This window comes from Globicephala melas, chromosome 10 (assembly GCF_963455315.2).
Source record: "Globicephala melas chromosome 10, mGloMel1.2, whole genome shotgun sequence".
Classification (NCBI taxonomy): Eukaryota; Metazoa; Chordata; class Mammalia; order Artiodactyla; family Delphinidae; genus Globicephala; species Globicephala melas.
The window spans coordinates 97803301-97829629 of NC_083323.1; the positions used below are offsets into that span (position 1 = coordinate 97803301).

Sequence of the window (26329 nt, forward strand, 5' to 3'; positions counted from 1 at the left end):
AATCATCTTGAGGGACTTCCTTGGTGGTCCAGGGGTAAAGAACCTGCCTTACAATGAAGGGGACGCAGGTTCGATCTCCAGTCAGGGAACTAAGATCCCACATGCCGTGGGGCAACTAAGGCTGTGCGCCATGGCTACTGAGCTCACACGCCTCAACTAGAGAGCCTGCATGCCGCAAACTACACAGCCCACGCGCTCTGGAACCTACACGCCACAACTAGAGAGAAGCCCGCACGCCACAATGAAAGATCCCGCGTGCCGCAACTAAGACCCGACACAGCCAAAAATAAATAAAATAAAATAAATAAAATGATAAATAAATCTTTAAAAAAATAAAAGTCATCTTGAATCATTTTCCCTTTAGTTTGGTATGTAGGTTTGGGACCTACAGAAATGTTGTTTAACTATAGAGTTCTGAGAATTCTCAAGATCCTACCCTAAGGTCATCTAATGAACTCCTCGTCCTCTCCTTAAAATTCTGTCTAAATAAACTGTGATAACGAAGAGTCTACCTTACCGAACACCAGCAAACTTCCTGGATAATTTAGTGCAGAGTCCAACACCATTTCCATCACAACCTGGCTGAATGCTGAGCTCATTAAGTTGACCTATGAGACGATTTATATGGCTTTTTTTAAACAGCATTATAGTCCATTGCATTAACTGATGCACCCTTATTTCAGTCACCATAATAACCACAGGTAATTAATGAGTGACTAAGACACTGCTTATTCTATAATAGATGAGCCAAGGTCTCTGATCTCCTCAATGTCAGCCCATCTGCTGATCGTCCATCTTAAACCTACAGACCTGAAACTCACCCTAAACCAAACTTCCCGCCTTCAGGAAGCTGAAACGACATTGTTCTCATTTTACCCATCATACTCTTCACTGCAAACCCTTGAGAATGATATTAAAGGCAAGTAGTTGACCTCTTCATGCTAAATAACCTCCTTTCACCAATCCAATGGCATCACTGCCTTGAAACACTGCTCTGATACACCAGATTCTTGCAGTTGACAAACAGTTTTCTTCCCACACCCTGATCATCAGGTATGTTATAAAGTTACATTATTCCGTTTTTTGAATTTCCAACATTGTGATTAAGCGATGTTTAGAGTACTCATCTTTATCCATTAAAGATAAGCATTATTTTTTTTTTGAAATACCAAAAAATGTGATCTTCATCCTCCAGGAACTTAAAAGAAAGCCCTTCCATCTTACCTAGAAACGTCGTTTAACAATAAGCCAATCTCCAGTGATCTTTCAAAAACTGAGTTGGGTGTCCCCTCTTCTAGGACTTAGAGAACATACAAAGTTCTCTAAGATAAAAAAAAAAAAATGTTTTGCTTGTTAATGAGATGACTTGGTAGGGTTGATCTTAGATCCAGAGAGAGTCTCTTGGAAATTCACTTAAAACAAAATTACCCCTTTTCTGAGACAGTGAAATAATGATATTGTACAGAATGCAAAAAAAAAAAAAAAAAATCACTGTAGAGATAATTAAAGTATCTTAGATTTCTAAACACCCTTAACTTAAGAGTTGAAGAATAAGATTTTTAACAAAAGTTGGATTTGGCCCTGTGCTCAGAACTTAAATTATCCTAAGCTTAAGCACCTACTCACTCATCATCCTCTGATTTCAATTCTGAAAAAAATACATTTCAACTGGAAGTAGTTTCTCTAGAAATGTTCCTAAAATGCACTTAATGTTCAGCACTTCAGACAAGAACACGCTGTTACAGCAAACATGAACAGGCCATGTCAAATATATTTTTAAAAAACCATAAGAGGTTAGAGAACTCAATCCAACCCCTTAATGTCACTCTCTAGAAAAATGTTTCATGAACCGAAGATACTCAACTCCTTACTTAATTACTATGAAATTCCTTAAGAAAACCAGATAAAGTCTTACTGCTATTTAAAGCACAGCTCCTTCATGCAATCAGTTTTATGAAGGAAGGGCTGGACCACTGTAGGGATATTATAACTTATAAATTTCCATAAGCATCTTTGTAGTAGGTGCTAGTCCAGAAAAGGCTGTATCGACTCATATATGCTCGTGAGGGTTATTTTATTTCTAGCAAGGGAAGCTAAGAATAGGTTTTATATTTATATGATGTGTCTCAGACAAGCATATGAGAAAACTCTGCAAACAACATCTTGCTTTATTTCTCAATATTCACAGGTGGAAAGAAAAAAACATCAAATGGCACAATATTTTGCACAAGGGGGAAATGAGGCAAAGAGGAGAGATGAAAATTATTAAAGACGACTTCTGGTCCCTCAGCTTATTGCAAGGCAGTTCACTCTTGATATTTAGAGTCTGAAGAGGTAAAACAGTATTAAGTCGCAGGCAAGAGGGAAACAAAACTAGAAATAGGGGCTTAGCATTCCATGAGGCTGCTGCCTACCTGGTGTTGCACGCAGGATGCACTGAAGGTTCCTACCAAAAGCATTTCTTTCCAAGTCTTCAAATTCCACCACTGTGCAGTTCATCTTTGAATTGAGCATCTGATTCCCTGGAGTCTTCCTTTAAAACACATTTCCTCCCCCTGTTCCTCCTCTCATCATTATATTTAATAACATATCTATTAATTTCTCACATTTATAGAACATGTTCAAATTTACCAAACGTGTTAACCTATTATCTCATTTAATCCATGCAACCCTATGTGGTATTATATTTCCATTTTAGATACAAGCAATTTAAAGACTCAAAGAGCCTATGGCCCTATGCACAGTTCACTGGACTTTCCTTACCGTGTGACATTCCATGTTCCAGCTTTCCCCCAGTGAATAACCATTTAGAGTCCCTACCACATGTCAGACACTGGCCAGGGGATCATGAATAAACCTAGGCCAGTTCCCTCCACCCAGAGACCGTGGGCAGGTCCCTTCCCTGTAAAACACCCATAGCAATATCAGCCCTACCTAATTCACTAAGTAGAGTAAAGCAGTGTGGTTAATAGAGAAGAGATTGCTAGGAGCTGCTTACTGGGAATGAGTGTCAGATTGCCTTTAACTTGGTGGATGCCAAGGGCTGCTGAAGGTTCTGCAGGGCTCATAATAGAGGGACTGCTATTAAGGGGTAAGGGAGGGTGGAGCAAGAACTAACCTCCTTCCAGACATAATGAGATCGAAGGCCCTCACTGGGTAAATGATGTCTGGATGCCAAACAGCATGAGGACAGGGAACACCGCGATGTATCAGCACAAAGCCTAAGGTAAGGGCAGAACTGAGCAAAAACACTGTTGCATAAAAAGATAATTCAAAGAAGCCCTAAAGGTTCTAGCCAGGGTTCAGGAAACTCCCATATTTAATGGGTTTAGAATCCAAGCCCATTATCACACCAGGAAGCAAGGGGAGGACATATATTAGAATCCTTATACTTCATCAATTCGAAGATTCCTTTCTTTTTTCAAATTAATTGAAAAACAGTTGACTTACAATACTATATTAGTTTCAAGTGTATACCATGGTGATTTGATATTGACTCCTTTTGTTTTGTGTACATTTTTTTCATCTTAAAATTGGGCTGGGGACTTCCCTGGTGGCGCAGTGGTTGAGAGTCCGCCTGCCGATGCAGGGGACACGGGTTCGTGCCCTGGTCCGGGAAGATCCCACATGCCGCAGAGCAGCTAAGCCCTGCGCCACAACTACTGAGCCTGTGATCTAGAGCCCGTGCGCCACAACTACTGAAGCTCGCGCACCTAGCGCCTGTGCTCCGCAACAAGAGAAGCCACCGCAATGAAAAGCCCGCGCACCACAAGGAAGAGTAGCCCCCGCTCGCCGCAACTAGAGAAAGTCCGCGTGCAGCAGCGAAGACCCAACACCACCAAAAATAAATAAGTAAAATAAATAAATTTATTAAAAATAAATAAAATTGAGATGAATCAATGCAATGGCAGGTCATACTGTCAATGTTCTCTCTGTCAATGTTCAAATATGCCAACCATCTTAAAAATCAATGGCATATTGGATTCAATTAATTAAATAGAATTTAATTCATTAATTCAATTAATTAAATAGAATTTTTCAGTTAACTGGGTTTTTTTCTTTTTTTCCAATTATCCTTTTTTAAGCTAGTTCAAAGGACTGCTTTCCAGTCCTGCGTCACGACCACGCCGGCTTATCTGCATAGGACTTCGCAATGGGACTCACTCTGACCAGCCTCGGGGCTCGCCGTCCCCCAACAGTCAGGCCTGGAGGAGCTCTACAAGTCTAGACGGAAGGCAGGAAGCACCAGCCAGCTTCCCTCCCCAGCGTGTCTGGGCTCACATCGCACCAGCCCTCTGCTCTTGACCTGGTTGGCCTCCCTTAAAACTGACCTGACTGGGCTTCCCTGGTGGCGCAGTGGTTGAGAGTCCACCTGACGATGCAGGGGACATGGGTTCGTGCCCCGATCCGGGAAGATCCCACATGCCGCGGAGGGGCTGGGCCCGTAAGCCATGGCCGCTGAGCCTGCGCGTCCGGAGCCTGTGCTCCGCAACGGGAGAGGCCACAACAGTGAGAGGCCCGCGTACCGCAAAATAAATAAATAAACAGTACCATACTACACCACCAGTTAATAGCTGTCCTTTAAAAAAAAAAAAAAAAAAAAACTGACCTGACTTCATTTGGAAGCTCTGTAAACAATACATTCCGGGGACAGCCCTCCCCCTGCAGCCACATGGATCTGTCTGCCTCTATTTCAAGAAGACAGTTCCAAGGCTGAACTCTGAGAAACACACTCAGGGCTGTGAACGCTAGTTTACGCACTATGATTGACGTAGTTCTAGCTCTTTCTTACCGTCCTGTCAGAGCTCAGCCTTGCCTGTTTTCCAACCACAGCAGAAAAATGATGGGCAACCTGCCCAGCCCCACGGTCTACCTTCAGTAGCCACTTCTACAGCAAAAGCAAGATTCATCTCCGAATCTTACAATTTGAAACTAGCACAATGCTATACAATTCTAAGGCGATGCACCAGCCACCCAAGGCATTTGGCATATAACAGACACCTGTCATAAAGCATGGAACCCTTTCCTGTGACAGCAAAGAGCTTGTATAAAATGGGATATTCACAAGGAAGAAAAGAAAACCTCGAAATCGCAGGAAGAATCAAAAGAAAATGTACCAATGAGTAATTTAAAAAAAGAGGAAGAAAGAAATGTTAATGGAGAAAAGTATACGTAAAGAACATCTAGGAATCACTTTGGTTTTCCACGTCAAAATCACTTCTAACACCACAGTGTAACTATCAAGGTATTGGATGTCAGACCACGGCACTATTACACACACACACACACACACACACCCCACTATCCTTGCTGAAAAGCTTGGGCTGTGGATGAAGAATACAGTTTCACATCAAAAACAATTTAAGCAAATATAATCAATCGCGTTAGTCCCTTGGGCCTCGTTTCCTTTTTGTCTTTTCAAAGCTTGATCCCCACTGTTTGCACAGGCCAAATTCCAACAGCCTCTCCTCGGGATCCTACCCGCCCCAACGGAGAATCTATTGTCAAAATTCCACCTCGGTGTATTTCCTTGTACAGAAGAAACAGTCCATGAGTTTCAAAGAAAATGAGGTTGCTTCAATCGTATCTTGGATTCACCGTGTCATTTACAGAGACCCTCACAAGAAAGGGCTCCCGAAAGACCAGTTACACAAGAAACAAAGAACCAGTCAGGACATTCCTTGCTAAGATCCTTAAAAATTATCTTTAATCGATGCCAAATATGAACAGATCATAAAGTGACAGAAGCGAGTAAAATTGCATAGATGGAGACTATGCGCTTCAGTTAGGTTCTCAATTCGTAACATTCAGTGTCCTCTACCCGACCTATGAAACGGTTAGGGCAGGGGAAGTGCACAGTAGGTGAAAATGAGACACGTCCTTAACTCAAGGTGTCAGCAACTGGCAAACTCAAGAACTGAAACAGTGCTTTTTCAGCTTAAATGGTTTGTTGTCCTGATGGTGCACTTCAAATTAAGACTATTCCATTGGGATTTTTAACCTTGGTAAGACTTTATCTTTAAGATTAGAGGTATGTCATATACAGCCCATGCTTTCTACCTACAGCTACTGAAAAAATGGCTCCTAAACAGTGCAGGAAAGAGAAGAAAGGTATGTCTGTTGGTGTTGGAAGGGAGACAGCTTTGACCTGGAATACCTCACTAGGGATTTGGTGTTTCGTTTTCCTTTCTTTCCTTACACTATTTCTCCTTCTCTGATTGTGGTACAAAACTTTTCTCTCCTCCTTGAAGTCTCACGTCATAAAAAATTAACTCCTACTCAGTCCCTAAATGAAGATCACTGCAACTCCGGCAAATCTCCTTAAAGCTAAGAGTCTTGAGGGCAGCAGAGCCTCCCCTTCACATAGGCCTGGGCTTCCCGAGAAAGCCCAGGGTCGTTTTGCCTGAGCAAAGAGACTGGCATTCGATCCCCTGACTTCCAAACTTTACGTCTATACCCTGAACGAGTTCGCACAGTGACCCAAGGTAATGGAACAGTTGTGGTTAACAACTCAGTTGCTGTTCGTGTCTTTACAAAAATGATAAGTAACGTACATTCTTCTAAGGTTTACCTGAGTCATGCTGGACATGGTTGTGTATACCCTGAAATTCCATGTATAAATACAAGCACTAGTACACCGCATGGTGGACCAGAGGCCACCTCCTGAGATGGTGATTAACTTGGGTTGTGTCGGGTTTAAAAATTTGTGTGTGTCTTCTGAAAATGAACATAAACATCAAAAGACTTCAGCCTTTCTTGAAAAAGCGGGAAGATAAAATGGCTATTGAGCAGTTGATGTCCTAACGAGTTTGCACTCTAGATGGTTATCCCTCACCAGTTCTCCCCACTGCCAGGAGTGAGCCGTTCCCGGGGGGAAAAGTTGGGGATTCTTCTCTTTCTCATTTTGTTCAACCTCATCTACCAAACGAGGAATTCCACTTTTAAAAAGCATGTGTTTTGAGGTCTCCTATATTAAATGAGAGGGTTAGGAATCTATTCCTACTGGCTCTTCAGAGGTTAACTCCTTTGAAAAATCTGTAACTATGCACAACGTGAAGAAGGCCCTTGACGGACTAAACCAAATTTCTACTTCAAGAAATCTATTCCTCACTCACCATTTACGTGTATTCTCTTTTCTTTATTCTCAAGTGAGTCCAGCCTCCCTAGGGGAATCTAAGCCAACCGCACGATTTCATTTGAGAGAAATGACCGCTGTGTGGCAGCCACATTCCAGGAGAAGACTCCGCTATCGGTGTATTTGAGTCTGCTAGGCTAACTCGCTAACACGCTCCCGAAGAACTGTGTTAACTGATCATTAGAACTCAGTTCTCCAGCGGGTAGGGAGAGAAGACTGGGCACAGATGGGGAAGAGGAGATGCAAAAACAAACGCCTTTCTTGGCTAGGACCTGTCTTCTTTGAATCTGAGGACAAAGGAAATGAATGTCTTTGGTCTCTCTAATTCAGATCACTCGAGCTGAGTTAACCACTTCAGAGATTCTGGGATGGCTAACAGCCCCGGGGTGACCCAGCCCCTCCACTGCCACCCTATGGAACTAGGGCCTCAATTCACCAGAAGAGCTGAGCTATGGCTATCGGCACGTCAGAAGTCTTCTCCTTCTGGAGAAAATCAGTATTCAAGACAAGAGCCATGAAAGCTCAAGACCTAGGAAGGGGACGGGAAGGTAAAAAGCCCGATAAAATAAATACAAGGAAATAAACCCAAAAGATCATCATTCCGTAATAGGCAGTTTTGTTAAGTGCACCGTCAGGTCCACAAAAACATTTCAGCTCAGTCCTGTGCAAGGGGAAAGAGCTTTGGCAAACTCTGCGTGCCTATGCTACACAGATAATTCCCGTCCTCCCCTCTAACTCACTTGGTTTTGATGAGCTCCAGGTGCATAAGTGACCTCCATTTTCCCCAGACCACCCAACTCATGACAGCAGCTCCTTCCGTCCCAGGCAGACAGGTTCCCTGCATGCAGCACTGTTCCCCGTAACAACACATGCACAAGTTTCCACGCAGTGCCACGTATGGCTGTGACAGGTGTACCCGGTAGCCAAAGTGAGGCTTTTCAGTTCTGGTCCTGTTTTCTCATCCTCTGACCCATCCGATCCCACAGTACCGAGCAGATTATTGCTGTTGACAGAGGGTAGCGCTTCAGGTTCGGGGTGTCCTAGACCTCAAAGTCTCAATAAAAGATCAAGGCAATCCCCGGAGATGTGGGCGAGGTTGGCGTTTTCTTTCCCAACGGGAGACTAAGGAGCAGGTAGGAGAGGAAAAGCCAGGATGAGTCAAGGTTCCAGGAGACGTCACAGGGAGGATTGAATGCCCTGCAGTAGGACACCGTACCGTCCTTGGCCCCTGTCTTCCTTGGTGTGTGTCACGTCTGTCTTACAGATTCACAGAAGCCGCGCAGGAAAATAAACTTCCACGTTCTTTCTTTCAAAGGAGTCAGCCAGCCTGGGTGTAACTCTAGTGTCTAGGTTTACTGCCTCACTGCTCGTTCTAGGCTAGGATGGGAGGTGGGGCGGAGTCACGGGGAAGATTTCCAGAAGCAGCAGCGCAGGAATGAAAGACGGTGAGCAGCTGGCAGCCACGTGCTAAGCGCAGAATGAGGATCCCCACCTTGGGTCCTTCAAAAAGCTATGAGTGCCTCCCCGTCGGTGGGCGGCTGCTGGCCTCCAGAGGCCCAGGTGATGTGGCTCTCTTTCTGGTAAGCACAGGGTCCCCGCCATTCTCTGGACTGGGTGCCAGGGGCGACAGAAGTTAGATGTTCAGCCTGCGAGGTGACTGCCAGGATGGGACTCTCATAGGAGCATCCTAGGAACTAGCTGAAGGGGTGGGCCGGGAGGGAAGGCCCGGGAGAGCTTACTCTGAACCGACTATTCCCACATCCACAACGATGCCTGCAAAGATCAGACTGTCAGAGTGGCAACATGCTTCTGCAGGCAGAGGGGGAGGATGGAACTTCGCTAGGACCGTGAGGCTGGACCCGAGGAAGCCTTGCTTGTCCAGAGTGACCCCTGATAGGAAACAAATTCCCCAAGAGTTTTATATTGGCTTCTGGTAGAGAAGAGGAAAAGACAAGTTCGAGGTTCGTGTCAAGTTCAAAGATGGGTCTCGGGCCCCAGTTTCCATCCCACGTCTGGCTGCCAAAGGGACCGAGTCCAGCGGATGGCCAGAGAGCACCCTCCCGGGTCTCTCCTGCCTGGGGCGCAGGATGGCGCGGTGTCCCCGCAGTGCGAAGTGAGAGAGCGAGGGTGGAAAAAGGAAAAGCGAAATATCTGTGCCCCAGCCTCCCTCCCCTGTGTTACATAACTTCTCAGCTGTGCTAATGGAGGCGCCTTCTGCAGTTCGCTGTGGGTACAGGATAAAGGCACTAAGCAACTATTAAATCAATTGGTTGCGTTTCTTCAGGGAGCCTCAGGGGGAGGGCCGAAGTCTCTGCAGACTTCAAATCATGACTGCAAGAAAGAAATCAGCTCTGCTCTGGGCGCATACGATGGAGAAACATTTTCATTTACATCTTAAGAATGCACCAAAAAGCATGCAGTATTGCACCTTTGTTTGTTTGTTTGTTTGTTTTGCTTGTGTTTCTCTTCAGCTAGAAAGAATACGTGTTCTTAGGTGTTGCTCTATATACCTTGATAACTTAAGTTTTCCACAGAGCTTCGCTTTAAGGGATGGGCATGTTGGTCCTCTCTCTGCCTACATCTGCACAGAAACCTGACATTTCCCTGAGCAAAGGCAGGAAGATTGACTGAGTGCCCCCCCTCACCCTACCCCCCCCCCATTGTTTCTTTTGGGCCCTTCATCCCACAAACTTATAATTTTTATTATTTTTTAACGTTTTTACATTAAATTAATCATGCACTAATTAATTCAAGGTACACCTTAATCAAGTCGGCCATAATGCTGAATAAGAGAACATGCTTCGAGCTCCAAAAAGTTACTGTTCCCAGCTGACTAACATAGGTACGTAAATACAGTACTTTATTTACTAATAAAAATAGTTCGTAAATGAAGGAGTGCACTTTTGGTGAACGCAAATGAAGAAGGATCTATTTTTAGAAGAATCGATTCCAAAGTAAGCTTACCCTCTATTGTCTGCGTTAACGTTCTCGGCATGCGATTGTAAAAGAAATGATGATCAGACTCAAACATGCTTACACTTAGTTTCATTTGTGCTCTGTTGCAATAAGGAGGCGAAGGTTTTACATCCAGTTCTGGAGGCCGGGGTTCAGGGTGCAGGACTGGTGAGAAGAGACCCATTGGGCGCATCTGCAGTTGAGAATCGTAGCAGCACTGCAGATGGATCAATGAATTGCATTCAGTGATCATTTTTTCTTAGAGAAGAGTCTGAATCAGAAGGAAAGGGGGCAGAGGGAAGAATCCCTACAGACCAGGCCCAGTATCAGATTTCTAAGGTGCTTGGTGAACCAGTCTTAAGTAATTTTTTTTTTTCACCTTGGAATATGCAGTTCGGTTGATTAAAGTAAAAACATCTGTTCGTTGCCCGTTTCGGCTGGTGTATCATGTTACGCGTAATACGTCTGATGCACCATCTTAAAATGCGCTGTGCAGTTTGCCAGGATTTCATATCGGAGTCCCATGCAAATTTTAATTTTATATTTCTAAGCGATCATCTGATTCTTAGCAAAAGGAAAAAAAAAAATTTTAAAGAAGCCACCACGGATTAAAAACGGGGAAGCATGTGAACCTTATTTTACCTAGACAAGTTCACGGACTGAGTGATTTTAAACCAGGTTTAGAAAATACACTCTCTTTTCCCATTTTTTAATACAATGCAAATAGTTTCTCTTTTCATGGCTCCTGAAGGCTTCGGGTTTGCCACCCCCCAACATTGGCAATGCAACAATGCACTGACAGTTCGAGAGAGCATTCAAAGACTATTTAGTGAAGTATCTACAACGAGTGACCTGGGTCACTGGGGGTTTGGTTTGGTTTGGTGTTTTAAGTCTTTCAAGCTGCTAAGTGGGGGCTTTTTAGTTTCTTTGCTTTTGGCTTTTTAAACATCAGTCAGTAGCTTGCTCTTATTAACGCAGTTTTGGTCAGCTGCGGTGCAATTACCAGTTCTGACATTGGCCTGTCTAAAGTGGGCTATGCTATTATTCATATCCTCTTCGATCTCCATGTACTCAGATTTGCTGATGGTGGAGGAGCTGCGCCGACTGAGGTCACTGTCAGAGGCTAAATTAGGGGCGCTGACGTGGAGCAACTGAGCCTGCTCTTCCCCCTCGGTTTCTCGGTGGTAGAAATAGTTGAAATTGGACACAATGACAGGTACGGGCAGGGCAATTGTCAGCACACCGGCGATGGCACACAAGGAGCCCACGATCTTGCCTCCAATTGTCACAGGGTACATGTCACCGTATCCCACGGTGGTCATGGACACCACCGCCCACCAGAAAGCGTCGGGGATACTGGAAAAGTGCGACTCAGCTTCTTCCGCCTCGGCAAAGTACACTGCGCTAGAAAACAGTATGACCCCGATGAAAAGGAAAAAGATAAGCAGCCCTAGCTCTCTCATACTGGCTTTGAGGGTCTGGCCCAGGATCTGGAGGCCCTTAGAGTGGCGGGAGAGTTTGAAGATTCTAAAAACCCTTACCAACCGGATGACCCTGAGGATGGCCAGCGACGTGGCCTGCTCGCCCTTCTGGTTCCCCTCCTGCTCAGCTATCTCGGTGCCCAGGGTGATGAAGTAGGGGATGATGGCCACGATGTCGATGAAGTTCATGATGTTTTTGAAGAAGTCCGTCTTGCTGGGGCAGGCGAAGAAGCGCACCACCAGCTCGAAGGAGAACCAGATGATGCATAGGGTTTCCACGATGAAGAAGGGGTCCGTGAAGATGTTGACGCTGTAGACCACCGTGGTGTTGTCGAGGCGGTGGACGGTGCCCGTGAAGTCCTTGTCATCCTTCAACTCGGGCAGCGTCTCCAGACAAAAGATGACGATGGAGATGAGGATGACCATGACGGAGACGATGGCGATGACCCGGGCGGGCCCCGAGCTCTCGGGGTACTCGAACAGCAGCCACACCTGGCGCTGGTACTCCTTGTCGGGCAGGGGGCGCTCCTCTTCCTTGATGAAGCCCTCGTCCTCCCGGAACTTCTCCATGGCCTCCTCGCCCAGCTCGTAAAACTTGATCTCTTCGGAGAACATGTCCAGCGGCACGTTGACCGGCCTCCGCAGCCGGCCCCCCGACTGGTAGTAGTAGAGGATGGCGTCGAAGCTGGGCCGGTTGCGGTCGAAGAAGTACTCGTTCCTCAGCGGGTCGAAGTAACGCATGCGTTTCTTAGGGTTGCCCAGCAGCGTGTTGGGGAACTGCGCCAGCGTCTTGAGCTGCGTCTCGAAGCGCAGCCCGGAGATGTTGATGACCACGCGCTCGCAGCACTCGTGGTCGTCGTGCTCGGCCGGCCGCGGGTAGCTGCCGTCCTGGGGGTGGCCCGGGGCGGCCGAAGCCTCGTCCACGTTCTCTCCCGACATCACCGTCATGGTGGAGGCAGGGGGCGGCGGCGGCGGCGGCGGGAGACCCGGGGCGGGCCCGGGGCGGGGAGGGGCGAGGGAGGCGGGGTGGGGGGGGACCCGCGCGCCCCCCCCACCTGCGTGCGCGGCTCCCCCGAGCTCAGGGGGCGGGGCTTCCGAGCCAGCAGGTGGAGGGATCTGCCACTTGGAGACCGTCTCCACCCCCCCCGCCTGTTTCTCAGTTTGGAGTCCCCCTCGCCTGCCGCCCCGGGTGCAGCTTTTCTCCGGGGCGGGGTGGGGACTGGGGTGGGGGTGGGGGGACTGGGGGTGGCGATGGGAGGAGGGTTGGTGTTTCTTCCTGCTCCGAGGTGCCTTAACGCAGCGCCGTTCTAGCGGCCCGGGCCACCGCTTGGGGGCCGCCCTGGCCTCCCTTCCCCTCCGCGAGCCCTCCTAGGACCCGGGGCAGAGCCAGCTCGGCAGATGCCCTCGCCTGCCACCCCCTCTGCTTCTCCTCGGCTCTCCCCCCTGCTAGCCCTCTTCGCCTGCCGCCTTCTAAGCTCCCACCGGGGCAATCGATGGACGCTGCAGAGAAATAGAAAGTGATACGGGGGCAGAAGATCAGAAGCGTTCATATGGGACGGACCCACAGACACGGAAGAGCACAGACCTCTAGCTTTTTGAGAAAGCACGAGACTTTTGCTAGGGTTATATCACAGACACGCAGACAGACACACGCAGACACCCGAAATCCAAGTTTGGGGCTCCTCCATCCCACTTTCCCCAATGCCCAACAGCCGATCTGTTTACAACTTCGTTAAACTAGAGATCGGAAAAGCGCCCAGAGACGCTGGCGGAGCTCCAGGTCCAGGCAGCATCCCCGCGCCCCCGGCTCCCCTCACCCGCCGCCCCAAACCCCACTTCTGAAGCCCCGGACCGGGGAACCCCCTACCTGGCCAGCCGGCTTGGCGCAGGGGCGGTGCTGAGTCGGCGGAGAGCCCGAGCGGGAATGCGGCAGGTCGCCTTTGCGGTACCCGGGCGCGAGCCGCGGCCGCCACAGCATCCGAGGGGCGCCGGGGCCACCGCGCCGCCCTCGCACCTCGTCCTGCTTTCCTTCAGTTGGCCACTCGCCTAACTGGGCAGCGACGGCGGAAATGTCCGTTCCCGACCCCCATTCTCGCCCGTGGCCGGCAACCTGGAGACGCCGCTCTCGCTCTCGGGTGCGGGCAATTCCGGAGGCTGCGGGGCGGAAAAGCGAAATGCCACCCTCTCCCGAGCTCTGAAGCGAATGACGATGCGGAGCGCTCTCGCCCCCTCCCAACACCGTGGGAGCCCTTGATTCGATCCCGAAGGAGGAGAGCGAGCAAGGGCCTGGATCTCCGTGCCTCGCAGGTCCCCTCGGCTTCCCGCACCCCGCGCGGACCTCGGTGAGGCTACGCGGCGCGCCGGGAGCCGTTCGGAGCTCCGAGTGGGGCAGGGTGCGTGCGGCTCGGGTCCGCTCGGTCCATTTCTGGGCGCTGCAAGATCAGCAGAAACCTGAGAAAGCGCCCGGAATGCGGAGCAGCGATTGGCCCACCCGGGCGTGGGTTGGGGAGGGCGGGGGAGGGCGGGAGCGAGGAGGTAGATGGAAAATAGGAGGGGGTGGCTTGGCAGGGGGGGCCTGTCATTCAGTTCCCACCCTTGCCAACACGGCTTTTTCCTTCTCCTGCCAGAAAAGCCGACCGCCAGTTCTCCTTCCCTGTGGTCCACAGCCCCGCACACGCACGGTCCTCTGCCGCGACCTTTCCGGGAATTTCACATCGGAAATGGTCAGGTCCGACGCAATGCAGGCGGTGGTGTTCCTGGCACAACTACTCTGATGGGCTGCCGTTTGTGCAGTCCCACAATAATCCGCTTCTCTGCGCGCTGTCCGGCCGCTCCCGCAGGGGGCTCTGCAGGGCAGACCCAGCTTGTCCCCGCCGGCCTCGGAGAGATGCGGACTTCGGGTTGGGCTCTGCAGTTGAGGATCACCCGGGTCTGTCCTCCGTCGCGCTACTGCGAGGCAGTGGTGCTGAGAGTGTGTCCCTCTTTGACCTACGACGGGAGTTGAAGTTTCCTTGCGATCAGACTATTTTGAAATACCGAGAATGTGACTTGTGGGAAACCAAAGGCTTCGTGGGTTTATGCGCTTGTCTGCCAACTTGGTGCTAATTGGAACGAATCTGAGAAGCAAGTCGCCTGCCCACCTCCCACCCACGTCCCTCTTCCCGAAGCCTCTTTTTCCGGCCTAGGGCCTTCCCAAGGCCCCTTGCAAGGCTGGCAGCTTCTCGGGGACAGGGTCCGCACAGAGGCGCAGGGCAGCAGGAGCCGGGGGCGTGCGCGGTGCCCTCGGAGTGCGGCTCCGGCTGCGCCCCTAGAGGCGCTGCGCCTTGGCGCCTGCAGCGCGAGAGAAGGCAGCCAGCAGCTCCGGTACTTCAACTGCGGCCGAGTCTCCAAGGAGGCTGCAGGAGCCCGGAGTCGCCGCCCATTGGCTCCCCGGCTGCCTTGGGACCACCCCTTAGCACCACCGCGACCGCGAAGCCTCCCGCCGACACCACCCACCTCTTTAATCAAACCGAAAGATTGCATCCTCCCCACTCTGTTGTGGCTAGTGAGAAGCAGGGGCCTCGGCGCGCCCTGCACCCAGGCAGTGCAGCAATCCTGGGTACCGAACTAGTTAAGTCCCTCCTCCAGATACCGACTCCAGCATTCCTTTCAGAAAAAATAGGTATTTGTTCCCTCCACTCCTCCGGAGCCATAGCCCAGCTTTTCTTTTACAAACAAAGAGTTCTCTTAAACTCCGCCTTCCCATATTAAGCGCTGCCCTTTCCCCACCTTCCAAACACATATTCCTGTATCCCACTGACTCCGCGGTTCCTTTCCTTTCCACCCTACTGCTTTATTGGAAAGAAAGAAAACAAAAACCCACGAAGCTCTGCATTGCAATGCTGTCAAGTCCCTTGTTTTCTTTGCTACTGCTGCCGGAGGCTGCTGCAGCCCTGAGAACACCCTACTACTAGATCTGATACACGTTTTCAGACCCTGTCCTAGCGATACGGGGCTTCCTACGCTGCTCCTGTACCTCCCTCTGCCTGTAGCCCCCCTCCTCCTTTTAAAGGTTTCTAAGACTGTCATCTCCCCAGCCTCATGTGGATGCACTTGCCCTGATTCAGCATTGGGAGGTTGCCTTAGTAGAAGAGATTTACAGACTGGATGAGATCCCAGGTTCCTAAACCCAGGGGGTTATTAGGGGGCACAATAAGATCAACAGGTTTTCAACATCCCTGAAAGATGTTTTTAGAGCCGGACTGGACCTCCATGGAATTGGAAGAAATTTGCTGAGCTAGGAGCTCATCATTCTTGATGCAAGCCCACCATTGTTAAGAGTCTGAAGGTGTTTATTTATTCAACAATCTGCTTAGCTCCAGCTAGGTGTCAGCCTAATTCTAGCACTGGAGACATAGTAATAACTAAGACATGAGGTCCCAGACCCCTTGGAGCTCACATTCTTGTGGGAGAGACAATTAACAAATAAACCATTGTATATATGTACCACATCTTCTTTATCCATTCCTCTGTCGATGGACACTTAGGTTATTTCCATGTCTTGGCTATTGTGAATAGTGCTGCTATGAACATAGGGTCATAGGGTGCATATATCTTTTCGAATGAAGTTTTATCTGGATATATGCCATGGAATACTACTCAGCCATAAAAGAGAAATGAAATAATGCCATTTGCAGCAACATGGATGGACCTAGAGATTATCATACTAAGTGAAGTAAGTCAGAAAGAGAAGGACAAATATCATATGATACCACTTGTAGGTGGAATCTAAAGTATTACACAAAAGAACTTATCTACAAAACAGAAACAGACTCACAGACATAGAGAACAGACTTGTGGTTGCCAAGGGGGAGGGGGTATGGAGGAGGGATGGATTGGGAGTTTGGGATGAGCAGGTGCAAACTATTATATGCAGAATGGATAACCAACAGGGTCCTACTGTGTAGCACAGGGAACTATATTCAGTAGCCTGTAATAAACCATAATAGAAAAGAATATTAACAATATATATACATCATATATATTATATATGTGTGTATATGTAACTGAATCACTTTCCTGTACACCAGGAACTAACACAACATTGTAAAGCAAATACTTCAATAAAATAAATTTTAAAAATAAACCATACATTATAATTTAGGTAAAAAAAATTTTTTAAGGGGATACAGACTGACAAATACAGGTTTGCATGGATAGGAAAGGTCTCTCTGCAAAGGTAGCATTTAAACAAAGAACTTCAAGAAGAGAGAGGTCAAGGAACAGGGAGACCAGAAGGACGAATATGAGAGCAAATGTAAAGGTTCTAAGGCGAGGACAAGCTCAGCATATTTGGGAAACAAAAGAGGCTAGAAAGAAGTGACCAAGGAAGAGTGTTGGAAAAACTAGGTCAGAAAAGTAGGCAGAGGCCAGCTCATGCAGGGCCTCTTAAGCTACTTTAAGAATATTTCATTTTATTCTGACTGCAGTGGGAAGATATTGGAAGACTTGGATCCGTGCAGTAACGTAATATGGTTTGCCTTTTTTTTTTCTTTTTCTGTTTTTCTTTTTTTGGCCACACCACGTGGATTGTGGGATCTTAGTTCCCTGACCAGGGATTGAACCTGGCCCTATGTAGTGAAAGGACAGAGTCCTAACCACTGGACCACCAGGGAGTCCCCTGATTTGCCATTTTTAAAGATTCCTAGAAACAAGCACGAGGTTGGAGTTTATCAAGGAGTACAAACAAAGATGGCTTAAACAAGGAAGATAGTGGTAGGAATAGGATTACATTTTGAAAACAGAGATGGCAGGATTTGGGATGTGGAGGAAAGAAACATTGGAAGAACATCTCCTAGGTCTGTAGCCTTAGTAACCAGGTGGATGGTGATGTCATTTCCTGGACATCACCTGTCCCACCAGAATGTGAGTTACTCGAAGTCTGAGACCTGGTGTGTCTTAGTTATTACTGTGTTGGGCCATGGGGGCCTTTCCTCAGAGTCTCCCTGCCCTGCCATTCTTCTTGCCCTTTGGCCACTTGACCTGCCTCAACTGCTGCTGGCTCAACCAGTTCTGTGCAGGCAGCAGAATTCTGCCTAATGAGGTGGACCACACCGCAATGTGTGGCATCTGGAGTCCTCAAGGTGGCAAAAAGGTCCAGGTAACCAACATAGCCACATGGAGACATTAACTCAATGGACCAGTGGGAGTTGCCCAGTAGGAGAGATGGGTTAGGATGGAGCCTGGAGGTAAAGTCCCCCTCACTTTATTCTTTTCAAGGACAAGGGACCCTATGGTCTGGTGACAGGGCTGCATCTCTTTGTGGCTCATGAAGCAGTGGCCAGCTTCGTAACCCGCTACATTGCATTTGCACCTTATCCTTCCCTTTTCCCTTACTCTCACTGCCCAGGGGTCGCGCCTCCCATGAAAGCCCAAGTCCTATGCCAGGTTCTGTTTTCTAGGCAGAGGGAGTCCAGACTTCAGTTTGAGACGTGTTAAGTTTGAGTTATCTGTTAAACATCCAATGCAGACGATAAATAGGAAATGGAGCATCTCGTCGATTCTAGGGCTCAGAGAAGAGGTCTGGGTGGATCTCGGTTTCTCAGCCTCGGCACTTGGTCTGGATGCTTTGTAGTTGCGGAGGGCGTTTTTGTTTTGTTGTTCTGTGCACTTGGGGAGGTTCAGCAGCATCTCTGGCTTCTACCCGCCAGCTGCCAGTAGCACCTGATCCCGGTTATGACAATCAAAAATGTCTCCAGACATTGCCAAATGTCTCGTGGGGGGCAAAATCACCCCCACTGGGAACCACTGGGGTAGATGGTAGTTAAAGCCAGAGCTCTAGACCTGGGCACTTGGACGTGAAGGCAGAAAGAGAAGAAACAGTTCAGAGACCGCAACTCAGGATACTCTAATTCTTAGAGGTCGATAAAATAAGGACGTGCCAGTGAGGGAGACAGAGAGAGTGACTGGAAGGTAAGCAAACCAGAAGAGTGAGGGGTCCATGCAAACAGATGAGTACAGTGCTTTGCGAAGGAGAGATTTTTTTTTTTTTTTTGGAACGCTGCTAATAGAATGAGTAGAATGAGGAAATTAGAATTAACTCCCGGGTTTAGAAAAACTTGAGTTTAAAAGAGATTGAGAGAGACGAATTGATGACAGTGGATAAAATCAACTCTTGAAGCTTTGGAGTCAATAGGGGGAAAATGGAAGAATAGCTGAAGCTTCCTTCAAGAAAGGATGACAAGACTTTTTTTTTTTTAAGATGAGACCTATTACGTTATGTTTGTATGCTGATGGGAATGATTCATTAGAAAGGGAAAAATTGTTGATGCAGTAGAAAGAGAAACATTGGAGCAATGTTCTTGAGAAGGCAAAAGGAAACTGGGATCTGAGATTCAAAGGAAGAGACTGGCCTTGGAAAAGGACAGTAAATCCATAGAAAGGGGAGTGAGAGCAGAGGTCAGACACAAGTAGTTTAGTAGATGTGACTCTGGGAGTTTGTGGACATTCATTTATGCAATCAGAAACAATTTTCACTGTAAAAAGGGAAGCAAAGTCATCAGCTGGAAGCGAGGGTAGGAAGGTGTTCTTGGAAGTAGAAGGAAAAAATGTGAAATAGCCACCCAGTAGAGCAGGAAGGTGAATGGATTCAAGAATGTAGCAGGATTGCCTGGCAACATCATGGGCTCAATTTTGGTGAAAGAACATGTATTTCAGCGATCAGGCCCTGATTGTTTAAGATAAACTTGGAAGTGAGTCATGATAGAATTAGTTCTGATGATTGTTTATGGGAAATGTGAAACTAGTCTAAACATAGCTTCCTTCTTAGCATTGGTTTCTTAAGTGTTATGTAGTGGTTAGACAAGGCATGGCAAGAAAAGCACTGGTTGTACCAGGCAGGAAAATACCCACGTGGACTCACCTTAGATCCTGTTGAGGGCAGTGTTACAAGAAGGGGATGAATGGGGGATCTCATAAGGTATGAAGTATAATCGTTAAAAGGTAGTATAGAACCACTAGGAGGCAGGAAGGAAACTTCGGAAGTTCACCAAGCATTTAAGATGACACTGAATGGCGTGGATGTCCACGTTAGCCAGGGGTCCTCTTGTTGGGATTTGTGGCTGGGCTTATCTGTAGATAGGCTCCAGGGGCCTGTGAACCTCTAAAATTGTTTACACATTTTGGTATATGTCAATAATCTTGTTTCTGAACATCCAGTCTATCAGTGATTTTTATCAGAATCTCAAAGGGAGCTTCCCCTGGAGCAGTTAACAGCCTCAGTTTTTACATCACAGATGAGTTCTAATTCAATCACTCTGATATTGGACAAGTCACTCCATTATTTTACATCTTCATCTCCTTATTTGTAAAATGTAATATCTATATCATTGTCTGCTGTGAGGATAAAAGACAAATTGAGTAGTGACCAGTACCTGCCATAGAGTTAAACTTGGTGAAATGTCAAGAGAAAAGGACCAGGAAGGTCAGGAACCATTCCATTAGATGCATCTTTAAGAAACATTCACCAAGGACAAAGCAGTTCCTAGACTGAGAATCAGAGAAAAGAAGACGTGTAATACCTATGATCAAGAATCCTTACGGCCAACTTCAATATTCAGGCACAGCAGGATAACAGGTACTAGACTTTTCTCCCACCACGAACAACTAGAAAACTGGATAAACTGCATTAAGTCAGCACAGGGCAAGAGGCAGGGCAGAACTGAGATCTCTTACAAAAGGGAAACAAATGAGATGAGCTCTGTGATAGGCTGACTTTTTTCTAGAAAGTACTTGGAGGTACTTTCCAGAAGCTATGCAAGGAGAGGAGAGCCAAGCAGAGCCTGGAAATCTTAGTGAGCTGAAGAGACAGGGGCTGGAGTCTGGTGAGGCAGAGGTGGCTGCAAGTTATGAGACAAAGTACTGAAGGGAAGGAGCAACACAATGAAGTACACCAGAAATCTGCACGGGGTCCCCTTGAGTCTGTTGGTAAATACCAAACTACACGTGGGTAGATAGGGTAAAACCCCAAGGGGCTGGGTTGGCTTAATATTCAAACATCAGTCAATGCAACTCACTCTACAGGGCTAATCAAAGGAGATTCTTAATAGATGCAGAAAAGCTGTTTGACAAAATTCAACACCCATCCATTATTAAAACAAAACAAAGAAGGCACTTTTCTGGCAGTCCAGTGTTTAAGACTTTGCCTTCCAATGCAGGGGGTCCAGGTTTGATCCCTGGTAGGGGAGTTAAGATCCCACATGCCTCGGGGCCAAAAAATCCAAAACATAAAAAAACCCAGAAGCAATATTGTAACAAATTCAATAAAGACTTTAAAAATGGTACACATTGGGCTTCCCTGGTGGCGCAGTGGTTGAGAGTCCGCCTGCCGATGCAGGGGACGCGGGTTTGTGCCCCGATCCGGGAAGATCCCACATGCCGCGGAGTGGCTGGGCCTGTTAGCCATGGCTACTGAGTCTGCGCGTCCGGAGCCTGTGCTCTGCAACGGGAGGGCCCACAACAGTGAGAGGCCCGCGTACTGCAAAAAAAAAAAAGGTCCACATAAAAACAAACAAACAAACAAAAAAACCACCTTAAAAACAACAACAACAAAGAACAACAAACCTCTTAGCCACTAGAAATAGAAAGAACTTCCTTAACCTGAAAAAGGACATCTACCAAAAGCCTACAATAAACATCTTACTCAATGGTAAAAAGGTTGAACACTTTCCCTCTAGAATTGGGAACAAGGCAACAAGGCAGTAATACGCACTCTGATCACTCCTACTGAATATTGTATCAGAGGTCCCAGTCAGTGCAATAAAGCACTAAAAAGAAATAAGAGGCATACAGATTGGAAAGAAAGAAGGGAAATTGTTCTTATTCATAGACAACATGAATTTGTATATGGAAAATCCTGAAGATTCTACCAAAAAACTAACAGAAATATTAAGTGGATTTAGTAAGGAAACAAGGGGAACATATAAAAATCAGTAGTATCTCTACCACCTACAACAACATCAAAAAACATAAAATGCTTAAACATAAATGTAAGAAAATATGTTACATATAAGACCCGTACATGTAAAACTACAAAACATTGCTGAGAGAAAGTTAAAAAGACCTAAATAAATGGAAAGCTATACCATGATCATGGATTGGAAGACTCAGTATTATTATGATGTCAATTCTCCCCAAACATAACTTCAATCAAAATGCCAACAGGCTTGTTCACAGAAATTGGTTCTAAAATAAAGCTGATTCTAAAACTTATATGAAAACACAAAAGATCTAGAATAAAAGAAGTTTAAAAGAGAACTATGTTGGGGGCTTCCCTGGTGGTGCAGTGGTTGGGAGTCTGCCTGCCGATGCAGGGGACACGGGTTCGTGCCCCGGTCCGGGAAGATCCCACATGCCGCGGAGCGGCTGGGCCCGTGAGCCATGGCCGCTGAGCCTGCGCGTCCGGAGCCTTTGCTCCGCAACGGGGGACGCCACAGCAGTGAGAGGCCCGCGTAACGCAAAAAAAAAAAAAGAGAACTATGTTGTAGGACTTATACCACCTCATTTTAAGACCTACTATAAAGCTGCAATCATCACAACAGTGCAATATTGGTGTAAAAAGAGACATACAGATCCTTGGAACAGAACAGAGAGTCCAGAGATAGATCCACACTTATATGATCAATTGATTTTCAACGAGGTAATTAAATGGGGAAAAGAATCTTCTCAACAAATGGAGCTGGAATAACTGAATATCCATAAACCTTCACACTTACCTCACACTTACAAAAAAAAATTACTCAAAATGGATCACAGACCTAAATGTGAAACTAAAACTAACTTCTAAAAGAAAATGCAGAAGAAAATCTTTACAACTCAGAACAAAGACATAAACCATTAAAAAAATTGAACTTCATAAAAGTTAAAAACGTCTGCTCTTCAAAAGACACTGTTAGAGGGTGGACTTAGAGACTGTCATACAGAGTGAAGTAAGTCAGAAAGAGAAAAACAAGTATCATATGTTAACACATATATGTGGAATCTAGAAAAATGGTATAGATGATCTTCTTTGCAAAGCAGAAATAGAGACACAGACATAGAGAACAAACGTATGGATACCAAGGGGGAAGGGGCAGGGTAGGATGAATTGGGAGATTGGGATTGACATATATACACTACTATGTATAAAATAGATAACTAATGAGAACCTGCTGTATAGCACAGGGAACTCTACTCGGTGCTCTGTGGGGACCTAAATCGGAAGGAAATCCAAAAAAAGAGGGGATATACGTATACATACGGCTGATTCACTTTGCTGTACAGCAGAAACTGACACAGCAGTGTAAAGCAACTATACTTCAATTTTTAAAAATATATACTGTTAAGAAAAGGAAAGAGCATGCCACAGACTGGGAGAAAATATTCACAATGCACATATCTGACAAAGGACTCATATTCAGACATATCAGCAACTCTTACAACTCACTAATAAGACAAACAACCTCATAAAACATGAGCAAAAGATCTGAATGGACACTTCACAAAAGACACATCCTTTATGATTCTATTTATATGAAATTCTAGAATGAGCAAGCACAGATCAATGGTTTCCTGGTACCAGAGAAGAGAGGATTGACTACAAAGGGTCAGGAGGGAACTTCTAGGTGATGGAAATGTTCTATATCTTGATTATGGTGGTGGTTACACAGTGTATTTTCAAAACTCATAGAACTGTACACTTAAAATAAGTACGTTTTATTGTGTGTAAATTATACCAAAATTAAATTTATTTTAAAAATTTCTTGTCAAATAAATAATATTGATGCATGTTGAGGTGACAGAAGAAGGTTAGAAACAGTAATATTTTTCTAGAGCTTAACCTGTGACAGTTTCTTAAACTGCTCTGAGTTGTCCTTGAAAGGAGGAATATATGAGGTGTGAAGGAACAGAGGAATTTCCTATCTTACTAGGACTATCTGGGCAGGTTCACAACTTGGAGAAGAGAACTATAGCATTTAGGAATTCATTAAAAAATAATTATTGAGCATCTATTGATTGCCTCAGTCATTGTGCAATATATCAGAGACCAAGACAGAATCCTTGCCCCCAGTGAGGTCCTATTCTTATTGTGGAGATAAAGATGTAAATAGGTAATTACCATACAGTATGAAAAATGCTTTAATGACACCAGGTATGGAAGAGTGGCCCCTAAGCCAGCCTTGGGAGATAGGGATGAACTCCCAGGAGAAATTTCAAGGTAACAAATAAGAAGAATCCTAATAGAAGAGTAGGAGGTATGGCCATTGGAGTCCCTTGTGGACCAAAGTCAGGTTCTGGATGTACAGGGGAGCCAAGAGCATATCCAGAAAAATAAAACTTATGTCAGTAGACCTGGAGGATTGAGTATAAAGAGGTGAGCGGCAAAAAAAATGAGGTCAGAGAAGTTTCCAGGAGCCAGGTCATGAAGTGCCTTGCTGGTCACCGTTGTGGACACCACTGGTTTCCTCCTGAGTGTCCAATCCTCTCTTTCTTCCCCCAGACAGGACTCCCTTGTACATAGCCTGAAGGGAAGCCCACTGCTCCAGGGTATCTCATCAGGAATCAGACTGTGCCCCACCCCTAACCCAGGAGATGCGAGGGGAAGCCTTCTGGAGGGCTTCACAGAAAGGCTTCCTCAGTGGTAAGAAAGAGCCATAGAAAGATTTTGTCTTCATCCTCAAGATGTCATGTCTGATGAGTCATAGGTATACGCATCCTGTTTCCAGACTGAATGATGAAGCCAACACTGAAGATGTCATAGCAAAAAAGGAAAAACCTGGATCCTGGTGACATCGTTGAGCAGCTGAATCAAACAGCCATGAAGCTTCCTATCCTAGAAATTCCTGTTATGAAATTCAATGATTTTCTCGTGGTCAAGTGAGTTTGAGTTGAGCTTGCTCATTAAATCTTATTAAAGGATTTTTCGTTAAGGATTTTAAACAGACTTGTAAAATATCATGGACAATATATGGAAATGATGTAGATGTAGATGCTTGTGTCAATTATAACTCTTTCTGATTATAGAAGTACAAACTCAACCCCAAATGGCTTAAACCAAATAAAAGGGAGGGGCAGGGGGAATAGAGGATTTGGGGAATAGAAATGGAGCTTCAGGAAGGCTTTACCCAGCACTCAAGGTCCATGACCAGGACCTATTTTTTTCCTTCTCCATTTCCCTTCCTCAATGCTCACTCTACACTCAGATGCTTTTTTTTGGTGGGGGTGGGGGGTGGGGGGGCGATGTTTCCAGGATGGCTGTCAGAAAGTCCAGAAGTTCTGTACCTCATGGCTGGTAGGAAATATGTCTAATTCCCTGGTGGCTCAAATAAAAGTTTTGGAATTGAGCCTTAGTGATCCTCAATTGGCCTCACTTGTGTTACTTATACATCTTTGAGCCCATCCCTGCAGTCAGGAAGATGGGATGTGCCAACTGGTTTAAAGAAATCAAGGCCCTTCCCTGGAGATGGGATGGAGTCAATCTCACCCAAACTCTATGGTGAGAAATTTCAGAGTACTGGTAAAGATTAAAAGAGGACTGCATGCTAGGGAGATGATCATCAAATGTCCAGAAAGGAGGTGATAGAGTGAGTTAGGAATGGCTCCTAGGTCTCTGGCTTGGGCATCCTAGAGAGAAATGCACTTCAGGAAGCTGAGTTAAGATGAGCAGGATAGTGAGATGCAGTGACCCACGGGTCATTGCTTGTCTTGAAAACAGAAGTTTCAGTAAAGTAGTGGGAACAGATGCCAGACTGCAGTAGTCAAGGGATACATGGAGTGAGCAAGGGAAGTGAGGGCAAGCAGGCATTCTTTGAAGGATCTTGGAACTAGCGGGCAGGAAGGAGATAGAGGCAGTAGCTAAAGGGGCCTGTGAGGTCAAGGGCACTTTATTTTTTTAATATAGGAGAGATTTGAGCATGGTTTAATGCTAAAGATGATAAATGAAAAACATATAAGGAAGAACAAGATTGAAGATATAGGCCAGAAGTGGGGTAACTCATGGAGGAAGATCCCTAGGAAGAATGTCAAGAAAGATACAGAGCACAGCTAGAATAATTAATCTTAAAGAAGAGTGAGGGACTTTTCTTCACTGTGATAGAATGGAAAGAGGAAAGGACTAATGGGAATGCACTGGAAAAGTGAATTCAGGAAACTGAGGGAGATTCCATCTGAAGGTTTCTAGTTTCTCAGTGAAGTACCAGATGTTACCTACTGATGGCCGTATGACAGGAGACCATGAAAGGTCAAAGATGGTCCCGAGGGAGAAGAGGAGAGATAGTGGATTGGGAAAACATATGGGACTTTGCTGTTTTGTCCCACATCACCTAGAAGGTGTGTAGTCTATGCTCATAAAGACCAAACGAATTTTTGGCCTACCCAATACAATCAGAATCCAGTGACTGGGACCATGTATTTTTTTATCTGTTACCCGATAGATCACCTTCCAATCCAGTCAGATGCCACCTCAGATGGGAACTCAGAAGTCCTTTCTCCCCTGATTACCCCCTTTCTTCTTTGCCTCCTTTCAGGGTCCTGCCTTTCCTCTAGGGCAGACTGGAGAAACCATTTCTTCCCTTGTGTCTGAGTCTGGAGGAACCCATGCTTATGCCTATCCCAGCAGGGCAATTGTGGAGCCTTCTGCAAGGATGCCCCAGAGAAAGGCTGCTCATGTTAATCACCTCTCATTGTCACCCCTGAATGTGTTATTTTGGGAAAGGCCCCCTCCCCAACAGAGATAAGAATGGAA

At 46.4% G+C, this 26329-nt stretch overlaps 2 protein-coding genes across 2 annotated transcripts; one reads left to right on the forward strand and one right to left on the reverse strand.

Moving 5' to 3' along the window:
* Positions 1–5685: 5685 nt before the first annotated feature.
* On the reverse strand, positions 5686–15202 carry KCNA1 (potassium voltage-gated channel subfamily A member 1). The gene is made up of 3 exons (XM_060306384.1): positions 15067–15202; positions 13439–14559; positions 5686–13071 (listed from the first exon to the last, which is right to left on the reverse strand). The coding sequence occupies exon 3, from the start codon at positions 12517–12519 to the stop codon at positions 11032–11034; it is 1488 nt and encodes a 495-aa protein (XP_060162367.1). The 5' UTR covers positions 12520–13071; positions 13439–14559; positions 15067–15202; the 3' UTR covers positions 5686–11031.
* Positions 12518–16408, forward strand: LOC132598041 (uncharacterized). The gene is made up of 3 exons (XM_060306997.1): positions 12518–12597; positions 13416–13913; positions 14199–16408. Exons 1-3 carry the CDS (start codon positions 12518–12520, stop codon positions 14674–14676), a joined length of 1056 nt encoding a protein of 351 aa, XP_060162980.1. The 3' UTR covers positions 14677–16408.
* Positions 16409–26329: the final 9921 nt, after the last annotated feature.